Source organism: Panthera tigris, chromosome B1, assembly GCF_018350195.1.
Source record: "Panthera tigris isolate Pti1 chromosome B1, P.tigris_Pti1_mat1.1, whole genome shotgun sequence".
NCBI lineage: Eukaryota > Metazoa > Chordata > Mammalia > Carnivora > Felidae > Panthera > Panthera tigris.
Genome location: NC_056663.1, coordinates 59863520 through 59891402, shown reverse-complemented (window position 1 = coordinate 59891402; position 27883 = coordinate 59863520). Strand labels below are relative to the sequence as shown.

Below are 27883 nucleotides of genomic sequence, written 5' to 3'. Positions count from 1 at the left end.
CCACAGTGAATAAACCAGGACACATCTAAAAAACTTACCCAATTAGAAAAAGTGTGAAGAAATGGGCATATTTAACATAATGGGACAAGGGTCTCCAAGCCATCTTCAAATGTTTGCAGGGTTGTCAGTAAAGCAAAACTAAGACTTATTTCAGAATGCCCCCAGAAGGCCAAATAGTCTAATAGTTAGAGAAGTTCCAGAGATACACTCGGTCTGGTATCATTTTTGTGATAATAATTTAAAATGTCGTGCCTAATCATGTAAAAAAATATTTTACTAAAAATATATTCAAGTAGATATTGGAAAACCAAATATAAAGGATGCTAGGTAAAATGCTATAAGTCCTGTTCATTTCTCTGAGAGTGTACAAAAATGCTACAAAATGTTTCATTTTTCTTTAATAAAAACTTTCAAGCAAGAATGCCCTCGCAGTCAGGTTGTATATAAAATAATGTGTGTACACACATGTGTGTGTACATGTGCATATGTACACATATATATAAGGAGGACTATTTACTGGAGAGCAAATCCATACTGGCCAGCAGATTCTTAAGGGACTCTATCAACCATAAAGAAGTTTAACACCTTCAGTGGGAGGGGGGGAGGGGGCGCACCTGGGTGGCTCAGTCCATTAAGCCTCCAACTTCGGCTCAGGTCATGATCTCACAGTTAGTGAGTTTGAGCCCCTCATTGGGCTCTGTGCTGACAGCTCAGAGCCTGGAGCCTGCTTCAGATTCTGTGTCTCCCTCTCTCTCTGTCTATCCCCCACTTGCACCCTCTCTCTCTCTCCCTCTCTCTCTCTCTCTCTCTCAAAAGTAAACATTAAAAAAAAAAGTTTTTAATAAATTAAAGTAAAATTTTAAAAAAGTTTAAGACCTTTAGTACTTCTCTAGCAAGGACGGCACTAAGACACTACAATGAGAATGTTCTTTCTAAAGACAGTTTGGTATTATGGAATTTGAACAAAACAGACATGGGTTCAATTCACTCTGCTATTTAATTGAGGAATGTTTCCTGGACTATCTGAACCTCAGGCGTTCCCATATGTGAAGTGGGAATAACAATACCTCCCTTAAAATGCAGTTGTGAGTATATAAAGGCACAAGGCATAGAGCCCAGAACATGATAATGTAAGCTCTCACCATGTGCTAATTTCCTTTCTTATTCCTCCTTCTTCTGGATGATTGGACAAATGTGACTTAAATGTGTACTAAGAAGTACAAAAATCTGTATAGTAAAACACTAGATCATATAACAATATAATAGATATTTCTTGTAAACAAATTCCAGTTTTTCCCTCTTGGGGGGAAATTTATATGAATAAACTAGGGAAATACATAAAATACCGAAAGGAAGAAAAGGCAGATAGATCTCAATAAAATTTCAAAAGTGGACAGCAATGACGTTTCACAGGAAAGTTATAATAATCACACCTCTTGGATGTCAGTGTTCTGATCAGAGATAGTCTTGTTCCTGTTTTCTAAAAAGTGATGGTACATTCTCAAAGACAACGAGCATGAAGTAACGCAAAGAACACGCCGAATGTCAGATCCTTCTGGCCAGAGTTGCTTAAGCAGAGAAATAGTTTCACATGCCTGTCACAGAAGAAAACTGTAAACATCATGACATCTAAAAAAAATTTTTATTCAAGTGATCTTACCAGAAAAAATCATACAAAGATAGATATAGGGATTACATAAAACTATAAATATTTGTTAAAAACAATAAATAAAATTTTAAGATGAGAGTGCTCGTATCTGTAATATACAGAGAAGTATTAAAAACTGAAAGACAAAAAAAAAGTGATATAATCCTTTTAGAAAGACAATTGATAAGACCTAAGTAAGCAACATATACACTTACCTTTTGACACATCAATTCCATTTTTAAAATCTACTCTGAAGGTATACCTCTAATAATACAAAATTGCACATACATATCATTAGTCATTACAGCATTTATATTTGTATAAATATAAATTTAAATATATAAAATATATTTAAATATAAATAAATATAAATTCCAGAGTAGGAAATTGGTTAAATAAATTACAGTATATCCACACAAGGGAGTGTTATGCAGCTATATAACATAATGAGACAGATTTTTAAAATCTCTTTAAAATAATTTCTAGAACATGCTAAATCTGAAAAGAAAGTCACTAAAGAATATCTACATTATGTGATCCTTTATTTAAGAAAGAAGAGGATATAAGAAAATACACACGTCTGCTTTTTTGTGCAAAAATTAATTATTTAATTAATTTTTAAAAGGAAAGAAAAGAAAGAACACCAGAAGGATAAACCTGAAACTAAAGAGACAAGTTACCTACAGAAGTATTTGGGAGTGTGGTGAACAGTAGAAAATGGGATCAGAGTAGCAGGGATAAGAGTAAAGTGTCACTTTTTAGAGTATATCCTTTTGTATATCTCTGATTCTTAGAATCATAAGTATATTTCATATACCTTTCACATACCCTCTAAAATAAACAGGTTAATTTTTAAAAATCTGGATATGGTTGGGGTACCTGGGTGGCTCAGTTGGTTGAGTGTCCAACTTCGGCTCAGGTCATGATCTCACAGTTTGTGAGTTCAAGCCCCGCGTCTGGCTCTGTGCTGACAGCTCAGAGCCTGGAGCCTGCTTCGGATTCTGTGTCTCCCTCTCTCTCTCTGCCCCTCCCCTGCTTGTGCTCTCTCTCTCTCCAAAATAAATAAACATTAATTTTCTTTTTACTTTAAAGATCTGAATATGGGTGGGAGGGACCCAAAATGAAATACAAATATTAACCAACAAACCTACCTGTATTAATAATGAATAACATAACCAAACTGAATGGGGTGAGCAAGAAAAGAACTAACCTAAAAAACTTTGGAAAGCAGTATTTTAACATATTCTATGACTAAGGCTAAAAAGAACTGCACATAAATCCCGTAATCCACCTAGTGAATATGTTTCTCACAAGATGTGGTTAGCAATTCTAAAACTATATGTATATATTAGAATTGATGAAAAATAAGTAAATATATTGTATGTAATGAGAGAGCTGAATTTCTCACAGTTGGAGAAAGAAATTACAAATAAAGAAATGGGAGGGGTAAAATGAAGGATGTGAAGTTGAACTGGAGTAAAAGTCATTGGTGTGAAAGCATGATATTTAAGATAGATGATAGATACATAGATACATAGATAGATTTAAAAAAATAGACAGATGTGTATGCATGGCTTAGCATATATACATATATTTCCTAGCTGTTTCTGCTGAAAAGTCCTTATAGTAATGACATCCCAGTGGAAATGAACAAACATTAATTCCCAGATCTTGGCTTCTAAATTCTACTTTCCAATAAAAGCAACCAGAACTGCTTAGAGAAGTAGTTGATTTCAAGGCTGGGATAGAAAAAATACAAGATAAGAATGGTACATCTTATGGTTTCAAAAAGTGTAAAACAGTGCTCAGAAAGACCAGGCTTGATGAGTTTGAAGATAAATATACATCCATGTAGCCATCACCACCACGTATATCATCATCAAGGTCATGAAAGACATCAAGGTCATGAAAGATAAGGAAACACTGAGAAACTAGTACAGACTGGAGGAGACTAGATAGAAATAACTAAATGGATGTGGAACCCTAGACAGAATCTTGGAACAGAAAAAGGACATTCATGGAAAAGTAAGTGAACCTCAAATAATGTCTGCAGCTTAGTTAATAGTATTATACTGATGTTAATTTCCTGGTTTTGAAAAATGCACCATGGTTACATAAGATGCTAACATTAGGGAAAGCTGAGTGAGAAGTCTATGGGAACTCAGAACTATTTTTGCAACTTTTTTTTATAACTAAAAAATTAGTTCAAATAAAAAGTTTTTAAAAGTTTCAGTACCTCGTCCATCATATTTTTCCATTTTAAATTTCCAAAAAGAGATTCTAGTGCTAAAATTCTACATTCTTGCAATTGTTTAATCAGGATTTTATAAGCATTCTCAATCTTCTTTTTATTCTGTAAAAGAAAAGCAAGTCACATAAATTGTCATAAATAAAATATCTAATCACTTTCCAACTACAGAAAATCATATATTGAAGATATAATTGTGAAAATATATTTCCAAGTTAAAAAAATTACACTAATGTAATTACAGATCATCAACAATACTTTTAAAGTCTGTCAAGCAGCACTATGTTGTCTTTGCTGAATTAATTTTTGTCTGGGAACTTAGTGCATTTTATTTTTTAAAAAACTTTGTAAAAAGTATAATGAGCATAACAGAAAATTCACGTAAAGGGGAAAATTCAATGGCTTTTGGTAAAGATACAGAGTTGTGTAACCATCACCATAATCTAATTTTAGAACATTTCCAACATCTCAAAAAAAAAAAAGTGCACCCATTTAATACATTATATTTTATTGTGAAAAATTTCAAACATACATGTAAATAAGCAATAGCATAATCTCCCCTCAGGTACCTATCATCCAGCCATTATCATCATACACTGTTTTTATTATTTATATTTTAGTTAGTTAATATACAGTGTAATACTGGCTTCAGAATTCAGTGATTCATCACTTATTACACTGAATTTTTATATGCATTTCATATAGTCCTCAAATAGATAAGTGAAACAACCTCTTTAAAATGAGTACTCACTAACCTAGGAAACGTATTATTATACTAGATATAAAACCTAAAATTTAAAAAAAATCTTCTTTTTCAATTTTTTTAATGTTTATTTATTTTTGAGAGAGAGAGAGAGAGACAGAGTGCGAGCAGGGGAGGGACAGAGAGAAGGAGACACAGAATCCGAAGTAGGCTCCAGGCTCTGAGCTATCAGCACAGAGCTCGGCGGGGCTCACACTCATGAGTTTTGAGATCATGACCTGAACTGAAGTCAGTCACCCAACTGCTGAGCCAGCCAGGGACCTTTAAAAAAATCTTCTTAAGGACGGACTGGGAAGGATGTTTGTAGAGCACTCTTCAAGCTCAAATCCAGAAACTGTTTTCACAGAATGAAATGAGATCAATTGATTACAGTTCCTCTTCCCAATATAAAAATCAACTCCAGGGCTGATCCTACCCACAGCAGGCAACTAGAGTTGGAAATAGTTTAATGACTGGGATTCTAACTATAGCAAAACAAACTATCTTATCAGATTTCATGACAACCATCTGGAGGTTTCCAAATACCAGAAGGAGTATGACAGTATTCCCAAAGAGTAAAAAATGTTAATTGACTCACAAATTATTTTGATGAAATACAGAATTAATATCTCCATATGAGGATTCACTATAAGTAGTGAAAATTAACCAGAAACTAGATTCATTTATAAAATTAGTAAGTATTTTTAACTCCCTAAATTTCAATGTAGTAATTGTCAAATATACCAATGCAGCAAAATAATAAGATCGAGCAAAGGATTAAAATCTAAATACTCTGAAAATTCTATTAATGCCTTAATATTATGAAATAAGCATTTTGTTTATTTCCCATCCTCGTCACCCTTCTCCATTGTTTTCTCATTAAAACTACCGTATTAACAAGGATTTCACCAGTATGTCTTAGCAACAGAGGCATGAGTTTTTACCTCCAAATGAGTGCATTTCTGACCTTCATTAACTTGGAGGCAGTATACCACACAGTAGTTATGCACATAAGGGCTAAAGTCAGACTGCTCCTTTTCAAACCATGCTTTATTATTCATTTACTATTGATAATGAGCAAATTACTTACTCAAGTATCTATTTCCTCATCTGCAAAACACAGATGATACTTACACCTAACTAAAGGGCTGTTGACAAGATTTAAAAAATGACTCATGAGAAGTACCAATCATTGTTGTTATTACAAGTTCTGAACATATGATTGCATTTGTATTATCATTATTGTTAATTTTCTATACCTCTCTGTGAAACCTATGATAATTTCCATAGAAGTGGTAGAAATAAAAGTAAGTCAAGTAACTTGGAAAATTCTGTAAAAGTCCAGAAGAAATTTATATTTAGATATCAATTACCTCCTTGAAAAAAGTTTGGTTCGTGTACATGCTTGGCATAAGGTACGCATAAAGTCGAAGAATATTGGATGTTTGCCCTGAGGAAAGCACAACATTGACCTTGATTGCCCAAGACTGAATAATTAAAAAGTTGAAAAGGTGCGTTTGCAGATGGTTCAGGCCTTCATCTGCAACCATCAGGTAATATGGGTAACTGTCTTCTATGAAACTTTTCCATCCTTGTGATAAGCATCCAGAAAATTCTGTTTGAACATCAATGGTGGTATTATGCTGAAGATGAAGAATGAAAGCAGTTCTCAAAGGAAGAAGTTCAGGGAAGCTGAAATATGCGTACTCAGCATCCTGTAAGAATGGGATAAAGTATATTTTTTTTGAAATTACCATTTAGTTGGTTTACACGTATCATTAAAGTCATTAGAAGAAAAGGTTCCGATACAGTTTTGTTCTGCTTTATAGTCAGACCTTGACTGTCATTTCACAAATACATGCCATAAATCACAGTTTGGATTTAAATACAGGCGTCCCCATTAAGCAAGCACATAATGCTCAGGGTTTATCATACTTTCCCTTCGTAGTCTAATTCTTTTCCTCTCCAATTTCACTTCAAAAAGAAAAAGGAGAGAAAAAATATGCAAAAGCAAATGGCGGATATAAATTATCCAGAACAGGAAGCTGAGGTGAACCACTTGGAGAGGACGATCCCAATTTAGTGTGATTGTCCTGAAGCAGCGGAGGTTTTTCTCAACAGATCAAAATTAGTGCAGTAAACTGGACTGGAAACATTAGGTCAGAATACCGGCTCTGTATTCAAAACATCGCTTGCAAGAAGTCAGCAATGTTTAAAAATCTAACAATAGTGTTGACTGCAAAATGACTGAACAGACACATTCCAAAACCCTTAAGGGTAATACCTTGGTTACCTTCAGGGATAGGATAAGGAAAGGGTGGTAGTGGTTATACCTCTGTATTTGATACTGTTAATATTTTATTAATTATATTCATAATCAGAAAAGGAAGAGCAAATACCTTCCCTCAGAGGTATTTACTATGGAACAAAGAATAAATGAAGTAGTATCAATGAGTTTGACATTTTTCCAGGCTCAAAGAAACTGACTACAGAGTTCTGAAAACAGAAGCGCTTCTCCGAGTTGGAAAAGTTGAATCCAACTGAGCTTCTGTAGAGACTGCTCACCCTCCTTCATGAGCGTGTGTGTCTTTATATAAAGTTTAATTGCTGCAAATAAAATATAATCTTAAACGTGGTAATTTCTGAATACGGGGACTATGGGTATTTTTTCTGTTCTTCCCTTTAAACTATGAATTCTTATAGATGTATTTAACGTGTTAATAAGAAAAAAAAATAAAATAGTAAGGAATTTTAGGTTTAGGTCTTAAATCACATGTTACCTTGAAGAAAACTATGGCAAATTGTCCTCCTTTACTGATAAGATCCATAAGATAGCATTCAATTACATAAAAGAAGTGGAGCTGCTGCCCCTGCTTTAATGATTTCTCACATATGCATGTAGCAAGTAATGAATCGCCATCAATCAGAAAAAATTCAGATTCAACAAAATCATTGAATAAACTGGAATGTCTAAAATGAAAACAGTTAAAACAAAAATTACATATTGATTAAATAAGGCCCCCAAAGACAGTAGCATTGTCATTATTCGCCCATTATCACTATCATCAGTAGGTGAATTTGCCAAGTAATTATTTTATGTCCGTCTCTACGCTAAGACTTTTCAAATATATCCATATGTATGACTATCCCTCATAGGAAGAAGGTGGGATCATTCCCATCCTGTAGATATAGAAAAAGAGGCTCAAAGAGACAGAGCAAATTATGTAAAACCACATGGCAGAATCTGGATTGGAATCGGGAATTTAACACCTCTATTCTGAATATAGACCTGTGTTAAATTTCCTTCCTGTTTAATCAATACTATTTCTTTATAAAACAATAGGTTCATTGATAGCTGTGTACAAACAATGCAAGAGAAAACTGTTTCCATTCACTATCAAACAGCTCTCAAAGTTCTATGTTAAACAATCATATATGTATTTATATATGCATGTGCATATATAATTGTATATATAATATACTATAATATATATACTGAGATAGATACACATTACTTTCATGTCAAATAGATATACAGGAAATATGGTATCCAAATGTACACCTCTTTTTTAATTTATTTATTTAAATTCAAGTTAACATACAGTATAGTATTGGTTTCAGAAGTAGAACCCCGTGATTCATCTCTTACACAGGACACCTGGTGCTCCTAAAAGTGCCCTCCTTAATGCCCATTAATGCCTTAATCCCTCCATTTAGCCCATCCCCCCACCAGCAACCCTCAGTTTGTTCTCTGTATTTAAGAATCTCTTGTCATTTGCCTCCCTGTCTCTTTTTATCTTATTTTTCTCTCCCTTCCCCTATGTTCATGTTTTGTGTCTTAAACTCCACATGGTGAAATCTTTATTACAATACTCACTTGGCTTTTGGCAATGCACTCATAATTAACTGTGACATTTTTTCTAAAAACATCATGTGTTCTTCTAAACCTAAAAAATAAATTATTTACTTATTATTTGAAAAAGAAGAAATAACAATAAAGTTATTTTAATTCTATTAAATCCATGTAGCTTAAAGAATCATTATTTTGTAATTTATAAATATTTTAAATTGAAAATTACCCATTCTTGCCGCTCTCTGGACCTCAAACCTCAACTGGAAAACATTAAATATAGCAAATTTCCTTTACTTTGGTACCTCTAAGTGGCAGTTATTAATGAAAATGACAGACCTACAAAGAAAGAAGAAAAATTAGAAATTCATTTATTCCATCAAGAAATAGTATTAAATGACTACTGTGTGTTAAGCAAAACATCAGACAATGGGAATATATGAACAAAGGGCAACATGCTGTTAGTTCTCACGGAGCTTAAAATCCATCAGGAAAGACAAATATTAATCAGATAATCATATGGACAATGGAAAATTTAAACTGTGACAAAGAGGATAAAGGAAGCATCCTTAATGAAGTAATGCTTGAGTTGATTTCTGAAGGATGAAACAAAATTTAATTAAATACAGGGATGGGGGGAGTAGCATTCCAGGCAGAAAAGACCGTGTACAAAAAATACCAGAAAATACCATGTACAAAAGTCTTGTGTGATGAATGAGTGTGGGTGGTTCTAGATCCAGAACAGAAGTCAACAAGGTTGGAATGCAGAGAGTGAGGGAAGAGTTAGCTGTACTAGAGGGTTACAGAAATGTAAGAGCAGGCAGAGCCTTTGAGGGCATGTTTTCATCCTAAAATCCACTGACGGACTTTAAGCACGTAGTGTTACGAGCGGCTTTACATTTTGAAAGATTACTCTGGCTGCAGTAGAGAGAATAGATAAGATGGGATCAAAGTTCCTGTTAGTAAAGCAGAGAGAAAACCACAGTTCAGAAGGGTAATGAGAGTAGTTTGATGTAATACAGTTTGATGGTAGTTGGGGCCCCTATGGATATTAAATATTTGAAAGGTTAGTTTAACATAATTTTGTAATTATGTATTACATAATTTTGTATTATGTATTATGGATCTGATACGGATGGAGAAGAGGGAAGAGTGAAGGTTGTCAAGGATGATTTTAAGATTCTACCTGATGCAACAGGATGGAGGACGAGGCCATTCCCTGGGCAGGAAACCTTGGAACAAGCCTACATTTCAGGGAAGGATCATGAGTTCATTTGTGGTCACTCTGAGTTTGACTTGAGTTCAAGACTGTAGGACATGTCACGTGAGTAATTAAATATGTAGGTCTAGAGGTCAAACCCAAGGTCTGGGCTAGACCTGAATATGTGAGTAACCTGAATATTATTGTAAATAAAGCCACTGAGGTAGAAGAACTTGCTTGGATAGACAGACACAGTATCATGAAAGAAGAAGAAAGGACTGAAAATACAGTTTTGCAGATCACTAATATTTAATAAATGCCAACAGAGAAGAGGAAGAGTCTGCAAAGGTAATTGAGAAAGAACTGTCAAAGAGGCAGAAGAAAATGCACTTGAGCATTCTGTTACAAAAAACAAATATTGAGACATTCTTCACATATGCCATATGGTGTGTTAGGGCAGTGGAACTTGATAGATAGATGATAGACAGATAATAGATAGATTAGATAGATGGATAGATAGATAGATATTCATATTATATGACATTAAAGAACATATAATGATGAGGCACACATTGATATTAAATATTAGGGGCGCCTGGGTGGTTTAGTCAGTTGAGTGTCCAGCTTCGGCTCAGGTCATGATCTCGCTGTTCCCAAGTTAGAGCCCTGCGTCGGGCTCTGTGCTGACAGCTCAGAGCCTGGAGCCTGCTTTGGATTCTGTGTCTCCCTCTCTCTCTGCCCCTCCCCAGCTCGTGCTCTGTCTCTCTCTGTCTCTCAAAAATAAATAAACATAATAAATATTAAAATAACAATGCACGGAGGTTCATGACTGCAAAAAATGAGTAAACTTGAAGAAAAAAGAAATTACTGTGGCTGGAATGGAATGTTTAAGAAACACTTAATGGAGACAGGCAAAAGCATGGTCTCTCGCTTACCTAGTTATTCCCCCTTTTATCAGATCTAAAGAGCATCCACTCCTCACCAAGCATTGCACTTGCTGCCACATATACAAATATGCATAAAACATGGTCCTCACCCCTCACAATCTGGTAAGGGTTTAAAGAGAATTAAATCAAAAAGTGTAACACACTTAGTGACCTAGCAGAAATGGTACAGAAAGCCATTAGAGAATTGAAAGAGTTCTTCAATCAACTGGAGTAGTCAGTCTCTTGTGTTCTGAGGTTTTGAGGACACATTTAAAATATGAGAAAGAATTATGGAAGCATCTTAGAGAAGGTAAGAGATACAGAGGATCACATTTCAAAGAGCAAAACAATACTGGTTTAATGCACAGAGATGTGAAACCACACGACAAGTTTGATTCCACAGGTTGTTCCACATGGCATAAAACAGAATGATTTGATTGGAAATGAAATAGGAAAAGTAGCTATAGCTCACATTATAAGGGGCTTTTGCCCAGGGAAGAATTTTAGAGAATTTCCCCAAAACTCTCTGCCATCCAATTCATACAATTCCCAACCTTACTAACTGCACATTAGCCATACTGTCTTACTTCAGTTCTCCAAATTGTACCAAGTTCAAATATAAAAGATGATTCCATGAGAACTGAGTGAACGGGAGAAAATTAACCCCAAGTATCTTTCAGAAGGGATAGATCCAGAAAAGGTAGGGTCAGATTGAATGAAATAAGGTAATTCATAGGTTCCCGGATGTTCTTAATGTCTCAAGAATTTTTCTCATGGTACTCCTAGGACAAAGTAAATACCTAACAGTTTATTTATTAAGGAGTTAGCTCCGAACAAATTAATAAGTCCTAACATAATCATTTGAAAATAAAATACACATAAACAGAAAGAAATAACATCATTTTTAAATTAAATAACAATTACTAATGAGACATATGTGCCTATTGGACACTACAACTTTTCAACAAGAGCCATGGTGGGAGAATAAAACCCTTCTCAATTTGATAATTAAGGGGTTCCATAGTCTGCCTGCCTACCTCCTCTCATATATCATATAGGAAACTTTTCCTATTAAACTTCATCCTGAACTCATTCCAACCTTACACAAAATGTACATAGAATTTGTATCACTATGCCCAGTTCTCTCTCATTTAAGGGAGAGTCATGGTAGGGAAAATAAAGCCTGCTACCCACCACAAAAACCACTGAATAAATGTAGATTTAAAAATCTGCATTATTAGACACGGGGGGTGGTATTAAGAAGAAGCTGGATGAATAAACATGAGTCAAGGCCAGAACAGTCCTTTAAAAAGTTTGAATTAGCATTCTCAATCATCACAATATTATCTAATACAATAGTAACAGGCTGCTACAGAAAAAACAAAAGTAAATCCTCAAAAAAATTTATACTTTCAGGAAAAAAGTCACATGCAGAGCAATAAAATGGACATGATGAAATCTCAAGTTACAGATCGGAAATCCGGGAAATTCCTTAGAAGGCATGAGAAAAAAACAAAGAGGGGCACCTGGGTGGCTCAGCCAGTTAAGCATCTGACTTCAGCTCAGGTCGTGATCTCATGGCTTGTGACTTCAAGCCCCACAAACAGGCTCTGTGCTGACAGCTCAAAGCCTGGAGTCAGCAATAGCACTGCTAGGAATTTACCCAAGGGATACAGGAGTGATGATGCATAGGGGTACTTGTATCCCAATGTTTACAGCAGCACTTTCAACAATAGCCAAATTATGGAAAGAGCCTAAACATCCATCAACTGATGAACAGATAAAGAAGTTGTGGTTTATATACACAATGGAATACTACTTGGCAATGAGAAAGAATGAAATATGGCCTTTTGTAGCAACATGGATGGAAGTGGACAGTGTTATGCTAAGTGAAATAAGTCATACAGGGAGACATACTGTATGTTTTCATTCTTATGTGGACCCTGAGAAACTTAACAGAAGACCATGGGGGAGGAGAAGGGGAAAAAAGAAAGAGAGGAAGGGAGGCAAACCATAGGAGACTCTTAAAAACTGAGAATAAACTGAGGGTTTGGGGAGCCCGGGTGGCTCAGTCGGTTGAGCGACCGGTTTCAGCTCAGGTCATGATCTCGCGGTCTGTGAGTCTGAGTCCCATGTTGGGCTCTGTGCTGACAGCTCAGAGCCTGGAGCCTGCTTCGGATTCTGTGTCCCCCTCTCTCTCTGCCCATCCCCCACTCCCCTCCCTCATGCTCTGTCTCTTTCTGTCTCAGAAATAAATAAACATTAAAAAAATATATTTAAAAAAATAAACAGGGTTGATGGGGGTGGGAGGGAGGGGAAAGTGGGTGATGGGCATTAAGGAGGGCACCTGTTGGGATGAGCACTGGGTGTTGTGTGGAAACCAATTTGACAATAAATTTCATATTAAATAAATAAATAAGTAAAACATTAAAAACTTAAAAAAAAAAAAAGCTTGGAGTCTGCTTCGGATTCTGTGTCTCCCTCTCTCTCTGCTCCTCCCCTGTTCATGCTCTGTCTGTCTGTCTCTCTCTCTCTCTCTCTCCTTCAAGAATAAATAAAAACATTAAAAAAAAATTTTTTTAATTGATTAAAATTGTACCTGGCACACAGTTAGAACTGAATAAAATGAGGAGCATTATTGGATGTTTTGGTAAAAGAAAATATAATGTTTTCAAAGTTCCAAGGGGAAAATATTTTGAACTTATAATTCCATACCCAGTCATTCAATCCATTAGGAGGGCAGAAAGACAATATTACTAGATATTTAAGAAGTCACCAACCACCTAGCCTGAATGATAATGTTATTTAAAGAGACAGTTCAGAAAATTAGTGGGTAGATATCAGGCAGAAGGACAATCAAGAAACAGTATAACTACATATGATGCAGGAAAATTAAAGGAAGCTATAAAGAAAAATAGGAGGATCCATGATACTCTGAATTTAGAAAAGTATCGATTTCAAACAGCGGTCTTAATGATAACTACATTTCCAAGTCAACCATATAGATTGCTTCTACAATAAATAACATAATAAATAATTTTGTGACTTGTTTACTTGACTTCCCATTTTTTACTCAACCAGAAACAAATCACAAAAATTAAAGTCATAAACGGGCACCTGGGTGACTGTCGTTTAAGCGGCCAACTCTTAATCTTGGCTCCGGTCACGTTTGTGGGATAGAGCCCTGGTGGGTCTCTGCACTAACAGCAGGAAGCCTGCTTGGAATTCTCTCTCTCCCTCTCTCTCTGCTCCTTGCCCGCTCTCTCTCTCTCCCTCTCTCTCTCTCTCAAAATAAATAAAACATTTTTAAAAATAAAGTCAAAAATATTGTAAACTATGATAAACCATTATAATATAACAATAATATAATTAACCAAATTGGGAAGTTCAGAAAGGTATGAATAGTGGAAAAAGAAGAGCGTATATTAAGTTCCTCATTTTTCATCGCAGAAAGTCTAGAGAGAGCATCTAAAGATAATATATCAAAAATTAAGGGCTTCTGGAATCAAGAAGTTAAATTGCCTTTCTCATATAAGTACTGAACCACTGTGTTGCCAAATAAATATAAATGGGGAAATTTCATTTATACTTATATTACAACTTCTAATGAATTAATAGATCTTGTTATTTTTAGGTGCTAGAACAACAAAAATACAGGCAAATAGCTACTTCCATGTAGAAGTGCATCATTGTTGAAATATTCCAGCAAAGACGAGCCTGGGTGCCTCAGTCAATTGAGCATCTGACTTCGGCTCAGGTCATGATCTCCTGGTTCACGAGTTTGAGCTCCACATCTGGCTCTGTGCTGACAGCTGAGAGCCTGGAGCCTGCTTTGGATTCTGTGTCTCCCTCTCTCTCTGCCCCTCCCTCACTAGTTCTCTGTCTCTGTCTCTCTCTCTCTCAAAAATAAACATTAAAAAAAAAAAAAAAAAAAAAAAGAAATACTCCACCAAAAATTTTGACCTCAATTTGATCCAAACTCTAGTAGCAATAATTAATTAACGAGACTTTTATAAGATAGAAGAACCTGTTAAATGATACCAGGAAGATTAGAATCTCTACAAGGCCAAAAAAAAAAAAAAAAAAAAAAAGGAAAGGGAAGGGAAGGGACTCCAATTTATTAACAAATTACAAGAGGATGAAAGAGACTACAACAAGCCTAAAGACATATTATCCAATCACAGTAGCGCCAAAACCTTATCTGGGTTCTGATTTAAACAATCTTTAAAAGAAAAGAGAGAAGGGATGGGAAAAAAGAGAAATCATAGATTATTAGAGACAGCCCAATTCAGAAAATAAGGCCCAGGGAATGATGGAACCTCTTGATGGAAAGAGTCAATTTCCTGAAACACTGGAGAAAAGCCGACCAGCAATGGACAGAATTCTAGATGCCCTCCAAGACTCCAGCCACCCTGGTGCACTGCCCTGTATAATATCCTCTCCTTGGGTGTGGGCAGGACCGGAAGATTGAATGGGATAGTCCCTCCCATGATTAGGTCACATTACCTAAGACTCCAACATTCCAGGAGACAGATTCTCCTGATAGCTTTGAAGACATAAGCCACAATGCTTTGAGAGGACCACCTGGCCGGGAGCTGAGGGTGGAATCTAAAGGCTGAGAATAACCCACAGCCAAGAGCCAACAAGAAAACAGGGAACCTCACAATCCCACACCTGCAAGGAATTGGATTCTTCCAACAACTGGAAAGAACCTGGACAAGATGGCAGCTCCAGTAGGCACCTTCATTTTAGTCTGGTGAGACGCTGAGTAAAAGCATTCAGTTACTCTGTGTCTAGACTTCTGATTCACGGAAATTTATAAAATACTACATTTTTATTGACTTAACCTCCCAAGTTTGCGGTAATTTGTTATGCAGCAATAGAAAACAAATACATGCCCCTTGACCATTTTTACATTCTTTTAACTGTTATATAAGAAATAAATGATTATTGCATGAAGCCACTGAAATGTAGGGGTAGGTAGGAATCGCCTGTAAGTTATTCGAATGCAGATTCTGATTCTGCAAGTTTGTAGTTGCGCCCCGATTGTGCGTGGGGTGGGGATGCTAGCTGCCTGCCGCTACCGATGTCTAGGTCATATTGGTTATGCTCAGATCTGACCTCCCTTAGTTGCCCTAAGGCCCCAGATCCCAGCATTCTTTCTTTGAAGAGGTCCCCTTAAAAGCCTGAACGCTCGCCCCTCTCCTTCGGATTCCAGACCCCGCGCTCCCCACCTGCGTCCCTTTCCTCTGCCTCTCCCCACGTCTTGCCTCCCGGCGCCAACGGGAGACCCGTCCGCCACCATTTTCTGGGGGCGCAGCGGGGCGCGTCCGGAGCCGCTCCCGGGCCACCTCCCGCCTGGACCAGAGAGCTGGAACCGCGAGCGACATCTCCACTCCGGGTTTCTCCCTGCAGTGACCCCGGTCGCCTCGGAGCCCGCTCCGCACGCCTCCGCCCCCAACCCGGTTCGCTCCCCGGAGCACCTCCCCCTGCTCCCGCCAACCTCCACCCCGGCGTCCGCACCGGACCTGTGGCGTCGGTGGAGCAGCTGCCGGGCACCTGCAGGGAAGGAAGCGACCGACAGGGGCTCAGAGCGCGGAGCCCTGAGTGGCAACTCGAGGGGGCGCCTGAACCTGGGCTTCTGACCTGCGGAGCCGCCTCGGCCAGTCTTTTGTACCCGGAAAGAAGTTTTGGTTTCGTTTCTCACATCGGTCACGTTTGAGTTTCGTTTTCCTTTATCACGAAGTAGGTCCGACGGGTTCCAGAAGAGTGAGTCTGAACATCCTTACCTTCAGTGGGGACCTTAAGACATAGCAGAAACGGTAACCTGGGCTTCGGAATTCGGACAGGAAACAGAGGGGAGTGAGGCCGAGAGATCTGGGACAGCTGGGAGATAAAAATCAAGGAGGGGCAGAGTTTAGAAATAGATCAAGTAGAACACTGTGGAATCTGAAGTTCCACCGTGGGTCTTGCTGCTCCCCTTTGAGTCAAAAACAAAAACAGTGGGAAGGAACACCTGAACGTGGAGTTCTAGTAGGAGAAGATAATGATGACTGCTCTGTGCAAACTATATGTGGAGCCAAGAAACACCATTAAAAAATCAAATTGAAAGCGCAGCCCGCTCGCTTTTTCCTTCTGCCTTCAAGTTATTTTCACTAAATGTCTGCCCGTCGTGGCAGAAACTATTGTCAATTTGGGTTTTAACCCTAGCCTCTCTTTCCTTCTAGTCTCTTAATGTGCTTAGATTCATGTGCAAATATACTCGAATTCTAGGAAGAGGCAAGTGGAGGTGACAGTGGATTTGGGTAATATTAGCAACAATGGAGAGCCACAGCTGCTTTGTCTGCAAGGCAGGTAAAGAACAGATGGGCAGACACTGTCCCACAGAAAACAGAGCAGTGCGTGACATATTTTCTTGTCATAAATTGAAGAGTCAAGTTGTTAAAGAAAAAGGTAGGGACGGAGAGACTGGACATTGCTCACATCCATCAGGCACCCATTCATTCATTCACTTATCTACAAATTTGTGATGACGAAACTGAGGAAGGAAATTTAAAAATTTGGAACTTGACACATGACTGGCCTGAAGTTCTATTATATTCATATGTCTTTCTCTAACATCTCTAATAATGATAATCCTCTCCTTCCTCCTGTCAAGAAGTCAGTGTTCTAAATCCTGCGACCCGTGAACATGTTAACTTCTCTGGCAAAAGGTACTTTGCAGAATTAAGGATTTTGAGTTGTGGCATTATGCAGAATAACCTGATGAGTCCACTCATTGTCTCCAACACTTCTTCCCCCTCTTCCAAATCCTCTGACCCTTTTAGTCCAGATGTGCTCTGAACCTGCTCTGTCAAAGATCACCGATGATGATCCAATCATTGAGAAATCTGAACAATGCTTGTGCTTGTTTAGTCCATGATCCATTACTTCTCTCTCTCTCTCTCTCTCTCTCTCAAATGCTTGACAGATATCTAACCCATCTCTCTTTTCCAAAGAGCTTCTTTTCTCTTGGCTTACAATATTCTTCAAATCTATTCTCTTCCCACCTTGACTATCAAAATGGATGGATTATCACCTAACAACTGTTCAGGTGAAAAGTGTGGGAATCATTGTTGCACCTTCACCTCCCTCAAACCTTAGTGAACTGGAACTCCTGATACTTACAGAATCTCTTCTCTCTCTCATTTTCCAAAGGCTAGAGCAAACACCACCATTCCTCATCTGGCTAACTGGAACAGCGTATTCCCTTCCAGACTCCAGTGTGCCCCTCCACTCCATTTTCTAACCTGCCACCAGGGTTATTTATTAGCATGTAAAACCAAGCACATCAAGTCCCTGTTAAAAAACACTTCCAGGGGCGCCTGGGTGGCTCAGTCCGTTGGGCGTCCGACTTCAGCTCAGGTCATGATCTCACAGTTTGTGAGTTTGAGCCCCACGTCAGGCTCTGTGCTGACAGCTCGGAGCCTAGAGCCTGCGTCGGATTCTGTGTCTCCTTCTCTCTCTGCCCCTCCCCAACTTGTGCTCTATGTCTCTCAAAAAGTAAATAAATGTAAAAAAAAAAAAAAAATTTTTTTTTAAAAAACCACTTCCAACATTTCTTCATTGCTTTTGGATTAAATCTACCTAGTAGTATTCCCTTTCCTTTGAGAACTCTCCAACTCTGATATGCTTCCTTTCACTTGCCCTAGAGTTATGGGGATGGGCAAACACATGACATCTAACACTGGATAGATGTGGTTAACCACAATTTATTAGTTATGTATACTCACAGCCCTGCACACCATGTAAGGCTATATATATATATATATATATATATATATACACATAGGGCTTGAACTCAGGAGCAGATAAACAAGGTGGGACTGTGGGAGGCAACCTTTGTAACAATCAGAAGTGGGGAGACCCCTGGCGCCCTTGGGAAGACAGGATTACATGTTTAATTACTTTTGCTGGCTGACAAGGAAGTGAAACTGTTAGGTAAATGCAGTTGTTCTGGCTGAGAAAGGAACTGGCTAAGTAAGGAACCCTTCTCTCCACATATGACTCCCAGTAACTTTGTTACTTTTTTGCCATTTACTACCCATAGCCCAAATACCTTTATCTTGTCAATTCTTCACATATTTATTGTTCGTTTTTCTAAAAGGTATAAAAAGCTTCCTGCTCTGGTCCCTTCTTCGGGTCTTTATTCTCTTGTTTAGGTTCCCATGTACATATAAAAATTCAACAAGATTTATATGATTTCCTCCTGTTAATCTGTTTTACGTCAGTTTAATCCATAGGCCCAGCCAGAGACCCAAAGAGGATAGAGGAGAATTTTTCCTCCCCTACAGCAGCACATGGAAATTTAGGACTTATAATACAATGCTTTGGCATCGTTTTAAGCCTTGGTGATGATTGAAGACTTTTTCCCTAGGAAACAAAGTAGACACTTGACCAGGAGGGAGGGAGCCAAATGGAGAGGCGATCACTGAAAACATAATTTTCATTTTTTTTTTAAGTTTATTTATTTATTTTGAGAGAAAGAGAGCAGGGGAGGGGCAGAGAGAGAGAATCCCAAGCAGACTCCATGCTGTCAGCACAGAGCCCAATGCGGGGCTGGAACTCACAAACTGGGGGATCATGACCTGAGCTGAAACCAAGAGTCGGACACCTAACCAACTGAGCCACCCAGGTGTCCCAAAAACATAAATTTTAGAGGTGCCCTCTTTATGGCCAACAAAGTCAGCTAAGAATCTGTGTGACACTGATGCAGGCAATGCATGTCCCCAGAAGGCTTGAATTTAGTTTAATAAATCCCTGCCACAGTGGATCCCAATGGGAAATCCATTTGCTACTTTGTTACTTAAGAGCTCTTTGAAGAGTTCATTGGACCTCTGAATTAAACCAATTAAATTGCAAAGGGCATATAGGGAAGGTGGAAATTCCATTGAATGCACTTTTTAAGAGCCCACCACTGTTTTCTAAGAAATGAAATGAATTTTCAGTCACTATCAGTAATATCTGGAACTCGAATGGATAAAGAATGTCCTCCAGAGGTGTTGTATTGTGGCTCTGATATATGCAGAGATACCTGTTATGTTAATTTATATTTGGGGTATCTGTGAAGCAAAAGATTTCCAAAGTTCTCTATCAAAGGGAGAGACTCTTAGGTCACCACCCAAGAATACGTAAAAATGTATTGATGGGGCCAAATTATTGCTCTGGGCATCCATGCTGAGATGACTGTCTAAAGTCTGGCCAATTTTGCTGACCCTTGGGTCTCTTCTTTTATCAGGGAAACTTGGTTAAGAGATGGGAAAGCAACAGCATCCCACTGAGCTCCATCACATAGAGTGGTGGTGATTCCATCTATAAAACCTACAAATTCCCAATTTTGTTCACTCAGTTTTGTTCCTCAGGTAGCCAAAATGTCTGGGAGAGGGGTGACCTCCTCCAACACAGTGGCTCCTGGCAAGGGACTAAGAAAAGGAGATAATGAGGACCTGTCCAAGTAGGATATGCCAGAGAGCCCACGTGTGACTCCATGCTATAGCAAGGAGGGCTTGGTTGCCAATCCAGGTTTGTGAAGTATGGCATCCATGACCCAAAGTATAATGGGCAATTGAGTACACAAGGTCATATGTTCAGGGTCTATAAAAGTCTCTATTTCCGGGAGATCCCAGCATGTGGCCAGTAAATGTCACTCTGATAGTGTATAGCACAGAATTGAAGAAGGGCAGTATTGTGTACCGGAAGTCCATTGGAAACTTATGGACATTATAGGTGGTCCAGAAACTCTGGGAGTCATAAAAGGAGGTCAGTACAGCATCTACAGTAGAGAGTCTCTGAGGATACTTAATGAAGGTGCCCCTTGATTTCAGTTTAGACAGATTTCATAACATTTTGTTGGAGGGGACCCCATTTAAGGTGGACTGACTTGCAAGTTAAAGTATCAGTGAGACTAAAAAAAATAAGGAAATGCAGAATATGCTGCCTCCAGACCCCAAAAGAACTAAAAGTTGTTGGACTTGTATTAATATTTTGAGTGCTAAGAGGGATGATAGCTGGGTCATGACATTGCCTGAGATGGCACAGTTCACCACATAATTTTCAAGAATTTCATCTGAGTGGCAGGACCTTGCACTACGTGTGGAGCAATGGCCCATCCCCTTTTTTGTAAGCCACTTTGTTGGTATTTGCATGTCCTGAATGAGCATTTCAAATGAATTAATTAATTTCCCCATAATTGGACATAGATAAGACCTTGCCTTCAAAGACTGTGTGCAATGGAAAGACTGCTGAGGTACCCCATGGGTAGCCTGGTAGAGGTGTATAATGTCTAAGAGGCTGTTGAAATAGGCACTGATGAGAACATATTAACAATTTCCACAATGCCAAATTATTTAGTGGCTGCTGTTTGGATGGAGCCAGTAATTTTAACACCATTGACTATTGGGTATGAGGGCCTTTATGAGGTCCACAGCATTAGGCTGTGGTAATCCACTGTAAGAAGCCATTCATTCTTTTCAGGTTTAAGAATATGCTAAATTAGGCTGCTAAATGGAGAAGCAGTGAGGATGATCCTTCCTTCATTCATTAGGTCACATATAATTCTGTCTTATGCTTAAACTCCTGAAAATTACTTGTCAAGAGTATAGCAATTTAATACTACATTGTTTTGTCTTTTACTTTTTCTCTGATAATGATCTGATTGTTGTTTCTGAAGCTTACCTGACATGGCTTTGTAAAGAATCTCAATATTATTTTTCCAGATGTAACAAATTTTTTTAAAGTCCAGATTGTTACATGCTTTCTTAAAATCATAATGGTAGCATATTTCATTACAAAGAGAGTGCATTCTCTACTAAATGTGTTCAGATTTGAATTATGTGATCATACCCCCAATATTAAATTTACAAATCATAAATAAACATATGATATTGATAAATTCATATGTATACATATAGAAGAGTAATCACATCAACAATAATTTATTTACTTCTTTATCCTCCAGAAATAAAACATTCCAACAAAATCAGAGATACAGGTACGAAATTAAGTTGAGTTTACTGGGTCTGTGATATTTCTGCCATAGGCTTTTCAACACCTGTTGATAAGTCAGTGAGAGGAAACACTGGGGGCTGGACATGCCAGCTCTGTAGAAATTCTTTCCCAAAATAGTGCTGAGCAAAATGTTAATCCAACAGAAGTAGACACTGAACAGACCTCAGAATTTTGTGTGATAGAGCAACTGTGTCTTCAACGATTGGAATTTTTTAAATATATAACTCCTCCTTTGGTCCAACAGCTGATTTCCTCCTTTACCATATTTCTCCTTCCTTTCTGTTTTCCAAGGGAATGACAGCCACATCCTTCTACATTAGACTTCTTTGGTAAACAGCTTTAGAAATTGTTATACAGCTGTCTCTAGTCGTCTGGTAGTGATGACTCCACTTGCAAGTTTGATATTTCCTTGGTATCTCCCTGATGATATCTTCACGGGGCATGTAAAATGCAAATTTTAAGAGAAAAAGATGGCTCTCAGTTTTTATTTAGATCAAATAAGTTTGAGAGCCATTTTTAAATAGCCAATTACTTTGGTAGATTTGCCTTTCCCCTCTGGTGAGGTAAAAAAATAAAATAAAATAAATAAATCAAAATGCCTCATCCAGTCAAGCCTTTGTTTCTCTGTATCAACTCAATTTAAAACATTAAAATCTTCAGCCCTAAAAAGATGTCTACATTTTTTAATAATGCATTCATATTGTAAGTACAAGTGATTTTCTTCTTTTTCTTTCCATTAGTATTCTATAATGAGTTTTTTTCTATAAGCACAACATAAACATCACTTTCTATGACCACTTTAAAAATCCATGAGTTTATTTAACCATTTCATCAGTTAGAGATTTAGGGTGTTACCCATTTTTTTGCTATTATAAAAAATGTCTGGATAAACATGATATCATATAGGTCTTCAAAGTAGAGTAGGATAGGATGAATCAAAGGATATGAACTTTTTTTTTTTTTTTTTAATTTATTTTTGGGACAGAGAGAGACAGAGCATGAACGGGGGAGGGGCAGAGAGAGAGGGAGACACAGAATCGGAAACAGGCTCCAGGCTCCGAGCCATCAGCCCAGAGCCTGACGCGGGGCTCGAGCTCACGGACCGCGAGATCGTGACCTGGCTGAAGTCGGACGCTTAACCGACTGCACCACCCAGGCGCCCCGGATATGAACTTTTAAAAGTGGGAACATTTAGGGGCGCCTGGGTGGCTCAGTCGGTTAAGTGTCTGACTTAGGCTCAGGTCATGATCTCACAGTTTGTGGGTTCAAGCCCCACATCGGGCTCTGTGCTGACAGCTAAGAGCCTGGAGCCTGCTTCCGATTCTGTGTCTCCCGCTCATTCATGCTCTGTCTCTGTCTCTCAAAAAGAAACATAAAAAAAAAAAAAAAAAACCTTTAAATACTCAAGGTAATAAAGCTATTCTACAATGAGCCTCTTCTACCAGTTTTGAAGCATCCAAATCCAGAGACTTTCTTAGGCAAGGTTACTTATTTACATTATTACAAACTGGAATTCAATTTTGCTTACTGATTCTTGCCAAAGGAAGTCGATATTCATTTCTCATGTTTGCCAACTTGGAAGCAGGCAAAGGAGGCAAAGTTCCCTAACACTTTTCAGTTACGCACATGTAAAGCAGCCTTAAAATGCTTCAGGAGTTCATCCAGGATCACCTACAGGAAAAATATTTCTCAGAAAGATTTTATTTAGACAATTAAACTGCTTGGTAAAATGACTGCATCACAGTTTTGTAGATGAATGTTCATTCACTGAAGTCAGCATTTACTTTATTCATTTGTGAAATTAAAGTAAAATCCCATTTGGTTTCAACCAACATCTATAAATTCAAGTATCTTTCCTCTTAAAAATCTACTTTGACTCTATCTAATCAAAATCACCATTTACTAAGATGCATGCCCTAAGCTAATCTTAAACTTGTATCTATTTCAAAGACTTTAGGGGCATATTTAGAGAACAGGTAACAAGTCAGTACAGTGATAACAGTATAAATTCATTATTTAGTTCTGATTATGCTTTGCTGCCCTTTGTGAAGCACCTGTTTGTTACCTCATACAAGTTAATCTATTAGAACAACCTATGAGGTTGGCATTTTCATCTACATTTTATAGATAAGAGAACTAAACCTCACAGAGGTAAACTTGCTCTAAGTCACACAAGGGGGTAAGTAAAGAAGTAGCTGTTGTTGGTACTATAAGCTAGATTAGCTTCCAAATTTTATACCTAAGCAAGAATTCTTTCAGAATCAAAGCTAGAAGTTTCTTTATGTAACTAAAATAGCATAAATGGAAAACTGTGACATTAAAAATACTCTTAGTTTTCTTCTGCTACAACTACTGTTTTAATTATTCACTTGGTTTTTTCTTTCATTTAATTTATTCATACCATGCACTATTTCAAGAATTAAGGTACGTTAGAAGGATGAAGATAACACAAGGTAATATAAATTAAAATGTGGTAAAAGAAAAGAAAAACAAGGGAAAGAGCATAAAACAGGCCACAAATTATACTCGAAGATTTCTAGCAGCCAAATGTAAAAAGAAAACCTCATCACTTAACAAACACATTTCACAATGTCCGTGACATACATAGTTATTTCAGCACTAAAACCACATAAGGACGTCTTGGTGGATTCTTACAAAAAGTACTGCGTGAATATGATGAAGAAAGCCTCCAGCCAAATCTTTACATGGACAATGTGACAATTCTCCCAGGGCTTTTTTTCATCTGATTCTCTGTATGTGTGCATGAACGAAGACCACAGAAAAGGGCAATAAATTCAATTCTGCAGAGGAGCCAAAGTAATGCATTAATGTGTCTTCACTCAGTATTGTACAAATATTACTGCTGTGCTTTTTTTTTAACGTTTATTTATTTTTGAGAGAAAGAGAGATAGTGCATGAGCGGGGGTGGGGGGAGAGAGAGAGGGAGAATCTGAAGCAGGCTCCAGGTTCCGAGCTGTCAGCAGAGACCCTGACGCGGGGCTCGAACTCACGAATTGTGAGATCATGACCTGAGCTGAAGTTGGATGCTTAATCGACTGTTGTGCTTTCCATTTGCCTGCTTCTGTGCCAGTGTTGAACACTGTGCTAGGGGTGTGTGTGCTACTTGCCAGGTATAACCTCGCATTGTGAGCCATCTTCTCCGATGTGCAAGCCATATATTACAAGCTAGAAGGTAAGCTCTTTGAAGGCAGGAATCACACCTTCTAACTCTGATTTTTCTACACAGTTTTCACATAGTTATTACTCAAATCTTTGTTAATTGACAGATACAAAAGTTATTCCCAAATTGTGGCACGTGTAATATTAGAAGCACGTGAGAGAATTTAACATGACACACAGATGGAGCATTAAATAATATTAAAGAAGTTTTTAAAAATAAAAACCACCCCCTTTCCAAATCTCTTTACTTCTTTCTGCTAATCCCAGAAAGTCTGGAAATGGTAGGCCTCTAATATCTCTCTAGAACTTAATCGCCTCTTTTTTTTTTCTTTTTAGTAAGAAGCAGCTTCAGCTGAAAGCCATGATAATTATATTTATTTTTATAGTTATCTTAAGTTTTAAGATCAGAAATCAGAGATCTTGGCTATCCACTTACAGTTCAGTATATATGAAGTTTCCTTTTGAAATACTATAAAAATGGGTCTATTTAAGAAAAAATTATAGTTTCAGTGGTCTGGAGGTATATCCAGAGGTATACTATGAGGTTAGAGAACATAAATTAGTGCTAGTCTCCTTTTTTAAAATCTATTCATCAGGGTTATCTGATAGAAACAAGCTTCTACATTGTCAGATTCTATGGAGGTTTTCTTGATTTGTTGACTATTGTTTTTCTTATAGTTTATTTTTAATAAGAAATTGGGAACAAGGAAAATGTTATAAATAAATTTATTATTGCAAATAAATAATTTTCTGAATTATTTTCCTGCTTTTACTCTTTTCAACAGACCTTGAGTTAGGGTACTCTTTCTTAGGTGACCAACTCAATATCCTCTCAAGAGGACATCAAGCTCTTGGTCTAATTCCCCTTCCTGCACTCCCAGTCCTAGATGTAAAACAATCTCAAAGGTTCAGCAGTCGAGTTGTCATTTTATTTAAATGACTGTTTGTCTACATCTTCTCTATTGCCACTGAATGCTCTGATTTGTTCCAAGAAATGCAAAATTTTAGATATTGTTTGTTAGATTGTTAGGGAAAGATGTTTGAATTAAAAATTAAGTTAAATCTGGGGTGCCTGGGTGGCTCAGTCGGTTAAGCATTCAGCATTGGCTCAGGTTATGATCTCTCTGTTTGTGAGTTCAAGCCCCGCGTCGGGCTCTGTGCTGACAGCTCACAGCCTGGAGCCTGCTTCAGATTCTGTGTCTCCCTCTCTCTCTGCCCCCACCCAGCTCTCTCTCGCTCTCTCTCTTTCTGTCTCTCTCGCTCTCTCAAAACATAAATAAACATTAAAAAAATGTTTTTAATTAAGTCAAATCTAAACAAAATTGGAGAATTTTACCAACAGCAAAAGTGAGTAACATTTGCAACAGTAATGAGAGTTGTTCTTACAATTAAATAAATATCTTGCACCCACAGAGGTCAGGGAGCATTTCAGAAACCACACGCCTCTCTTTTTAGCAACTCTTGTTCACAACATGCATCATTAACTGGGCCACAGGCATAACAATGTTCAAGTAAGCAGCTTAACAAGGATCATTTTTTTCATTTTTACCTATGAACTAATATTGCAAAGTTTTCAATGGTAAAGTTTCAGAATTGTTGCAAGTGTAAAAAATAATAATAATAATAATTTAAATAGATTTTGATTATAGAAAAATCAACTTGACATTATAAAAACAAATGGAATATCTTATATTAATTCAACCCTACAGGTATTGAATCCTTTATAATAGCATACATTTAATGACTATCAGTATTGTATCATTATAAGTATCACAAATCTCACCTTTTGTTGAAAACCTAAATTCACATCTTGGAATTTTGCTGGAATATATTTTCTTCCAAACAAATTTGCCAACACTAACATGAGTTTTTCCATCACATCCTAAGAAAATTGTTGCGAGCTTAAGCAAATAAAGGATAGATATTATGGTAAATAAGAAAAAATGTTGATTCCATGGATTCCTTCCCTAAGTTTGTTTTTATCATAAAAACACATTTCCTTTTGTGAAGGACAAATTTTTCTGGTAAATATACACCTCAGAAAATGACCATATCTGCTATGCTATGTGTGCATTTATTTTTAGTAAAGGCAGGCAGTTTTATATTCTGTGCTTCCTTTTAATTCTTGCTACCTTCACCCTAGTTCCACCAACAAAACACCTATCAACTAGTTTCCTGATCTGGACTCTCCTCACTTGAGGCCATCCTTGAGAATGATCAAACTTCCCAAAGCATTATGATCATGGCTCTCCTCTACTCCAAAATCTCTAATGGAGTTTCAATGCCTAATTAAAACAACAGCAAAAAATTGCAAGTTCCTTGAACTGCCGCTTAGTGTTTCAAAATCCAGCCTAAAACTAAGCTCCCAGCCTTACCTATTGATACTTCCCAACACTGGATCTAGATTCTGGTCATCTTTTCTTACTCTCCATTCCTCATAAAACCTGAGCACTAAACCATACTTGTCAAGAGGTGGCTAGGTTTAATTAACCAGACCATGTGACCATGGCAAAGTTATTCAACCTCAATGTGTCTATCTCAGTTGCCTCTTCTGCAAATATTCTTAATTAGTTAAATGATACCTAAATATTTCCCTAATGTTTGTTATTATTACATGTAATAAAAACAAATTCACTGTCAGTATCTAATTTTGAGGGCATCTGTAAATCTGAACATTTAACATTTCTTTGTAGAACAGAAGGAGAAGAAAGAGAAGAAAGGGTAGGATAAGGAGAAGAAAAAGAAGAAAGAAAACATTTCTGAGGCTTGGGCTATTTTATAAATAGGTTGTTGGGGCACCTAGGTGGCTCAGTAGGTTAAGCGTCCAACTTTGGCTGAGGTCATGATCTCATAACTCCTGAGTTTGAACCCCACATCAGGCTTTGTGCTGACAGCTCAGAGACTAGAGCCTGCTTAGGCAGGCTCTGTCTCTTTCTGCCCCTCCCCTGTTCACACTCTGTCTCCCTCTCTCTCTCAAAAATAAATAAACATTAAAAAAATTTTTAATACGTTGTTGTCTTTGGACTACATATATAAAATCTG

General features: G+C 37.5%; 1 protein-coding gene across 1 annotated transcript in view; it reads right to left on the bottom strand.

The window, feature by feature from the left end:
- Nucleotides 1-27883, bottom strand: part of LOC102953951 (DExD/H-box helicase 60) — a 182791-nt gene that overhangs the window by 95169 nt on the left and 59739 nt on the right. Inside the window, exons 3-9 of the mRNA XM_042983654.1 lie at nt 16405-16501; nt 8718-8827; nt 8516-8585; nt 7419-7608; nt 6012-6353; nt 3885-4001; nt 1434-1595 (exon numbers count right to left, since the gene is read on the bottom strand). Coding sequence (XP_042839588.1) covers nt 1434-1595; nt 3885-4001; nt 6012-6353; nt 7419-7608; nt 8516-8585; nt 8718-8721 — 885 coding nt within the window. The 5' untranslated portion in view covers nt 8722-8827; nt 16405-16501. The remainder of the gene's footprint in view (nt 1-1433; nt 1596-3884; nt 4002-6011; nt 6354-7418; nt 7609-8515; nt 8586-8717; nt 8828-16404; nt 16502-27883) is intronic.